Source organism: Chrysochloris asiatica, unplaced genomic scaffold (assembly GCF_000296735.1).
Source record: "Chrysochloris asiatica unplaced genomic scaffold, ChrAsi1.0 scaffold00223, whole genome shotgun sequence".
Lineage (NCBI taxonomy): Eukaryota > Metazoa > Chordata > Mammalia > Afrosoricida > Chrysochloridae > Chrysochloris > Chrysochloris asiatica.
The window spans coordinates 4858781-4861133 of record NW_006408741.1 but is presented as its reverse complement, the minus strand read 5'-3'; the positions used below and the strand labels follow the sequence as shown (position 1 = coordinate 4861133).

The 2353-nt window shown below is 43.7% G+C and overlaps 1 protein-coding gene across 2 annotated transcripts in view; it reads left to right on the top strand.

The window, feature by feature from the left end:
- Window positions 1-2353, top strand: part of LOC102812092 (taste receptor type 1 member 1-like) — a 12879-nt gene continuing 10526 nt past the window's right edge. For both annotated transcript variants that reach the window (XM_006873109.1, XM_006873108.1), the window contains exon 1: window positions 1-194. In XM_006873109.1, the coding sequence (XP_006873171.1) occupies window positions 1-194 (194 nt within the window). The remainder of the gene's footprint in view (window positions 195-2353) is intronic.

The window sequence follows — 2353 nt, the reverse complement described above, 5'->3', positions numbered from 1 at the left end:
ATGCTCCTCCGGGCCACTCACCTACTAGGCCTGCAGCTGTCCCTGGCCTGCTGCTGCTGGGCTTTAGGCTGCCATGAAATGGCGTCTTCCCCTGACTTCAGCCTCCCAGGGGACTACCTCATGGCTGGCTTGTTTCCTCTCCACACCAACTCTCCCTGGGTGAGACGGAAACCTGAGGTGACCCTATGTGACAGGTGAGTGAGGGATCACCAGAGCTATCACTTAGTGGGGTCTGTAGGGGTCCTTGCTTGTCCTCCTCAGCCAGAAGCCAGCCCCTCACATGAACGGTCCCAATTCCTCCATCTATTCCACCTTCAACTGTGGACGAGGCTTTCCCAGGCACATCTGCCCAGTTCCTGCTACAATACTTTTCTCCTTGTGCTATAATTTAATTCAAGTAACTTTCTGTCCTTGCGACATCACTAGATAGCAAGAATCAAACAACAGTGATCTTTGTCTCATCTCCTCCCCACTCTTCTGTAGACTCTAAATTCTTTGGTCTCTGCTACAGGGAGTAGTGTTCTAAACAGGGAGGGAAGAGAGACATACACAATAGTAGATGCTTCAGGGAGTCCGCAAAAACAAATCAGGTAGGTGCCGTCATGAAATTGACAGTCTAGATGAAGACAAGCAACTGCTTTTATTTTCAAGCAGACAGTTGCTTGTGATCTATGTAGGTCACTGATTCGTAAGGCTAGAGAGTTAGGGCTCTGACTGCAGGGTGCCCTCAATGGGAAGCACACAGCTGGTGGGCACCCAGAATTGAGGGTCTGGACAGCCCTGTTGTAGGAAGACAAGACTCAGCTGGGAAGAAAAGTTAGGTGGTGAGACAAGGGGAGGGAGACATGGACAACTGGTTTCAGATAACTGAAGGACTGTCGTGTTGCCAGGGGCACTGTATTTTCTCCAAGCATCTCAGAGGACAAAAGTGATCAAATTAATGGAAGAACTTTCTAATGAGTAGAGATGCTAGAAAATGGAATGGCTTAGTGAGATCTTCAAACAGGACTGAATCAATCCCCAGCATGTCCCTGTTGGGTTTCAGACAGCAGTTACCATTGTAGGTCCTGAGTGTCGTTCATGAGTACCTGGTAAGAAGCACTGGGTACACAATGTTGAGAAGATTCTTCTGCTTCCAGACTTCCAAGACTTTTAGTGCTGATGTGCTTATCCCAAAGAGGGTATAGGTTCCCCCACCTCTCCAACATCTCCCGGAAGTATGTGTCCCAAGGCCTAGGTTGAGGCCTTGTCTAAAGGGGACTAGACAGATGACCTGGAGGTTCATCTCTACCCTACCTATTCAGTTGCTAGTGAATCAGCTCCAATTCCCAACAAACCCACGTGAGTAGTGTAGAACTGCTTCGTGGGGTTTTCATGGCTGTGACCTTTCAGAAGGCCTCTGGATGTGTTCAAACTGCCAACTGTTCAGTTAGTAGTAAGCACTTACCTTTCTTTGTGCCACCCAGGAACTCTTCCTCACTACCCCAAAGTCTGGGACTCAAGAAGGGCAGTGATCTCAGTGGAGTCCTTAGGTGATGCAAATAGTTAATATGCTCAGCTGCTGCTAATTGAAAGGTTGAAGGTTCAAGTCCATCCATATGGTCAGGTGCCTGGGAAAAAAGATTTGGTGATCTTGCACACACAAAAAAAGCAGTCATTGAAAACCCTATGGAACAACTAGCAAAATGTACCCTTTGGATATTTAAATAAGAATATATTTTTTGTTTCATAGGTATGAAAATAAATAAAGTGAATACAGGGTTGTTGTTTTTTCTTTCCATAAAAATGTTTATTTAGTTCTGAAAAAATCTCAAGGTGGTTTTATTGGTATGATATTAAATTGAGATTAATTTTTTTTGTATTCTTTTTTTTTTTTCTTAAATGTTTTATTGTGAATTGTGTGATCGTTTACATGGGAGAACATTAGTTTTACATTCATTCTATCCTATCGTCTCATTGCCATGGTTACAATCCCCTCCATGCAATCCTTCCCCAGTAGTACCCCCCAGGTCTTCAGCACACAGTCACTCTCCCTCTCTGGATCTAATGTCTCCAGCTGCTCCATCGCTCCACATCATCATCTCTGCCTTAGAGGGGTTTTTTTGTGTGTTTTTTTAAAGTAACATATTCACAGGTCTTAGGGATTAGGGCGTGGACAATTTGGGGGACGGGCATTATTCTAACTATCACAGTAGGGATATTGAGAACTTTAATAATTTTTGGTGGATTGCTTATTTTCCCCTTTGATTCTGCCATTTTATGGTTTATGTGGTTTGGAACTCTGTTGTTAAATGTTTATTTATAACTGTTCTCTCTCTGATTATCAATAAAAATATTTAACTTAAAAATAACA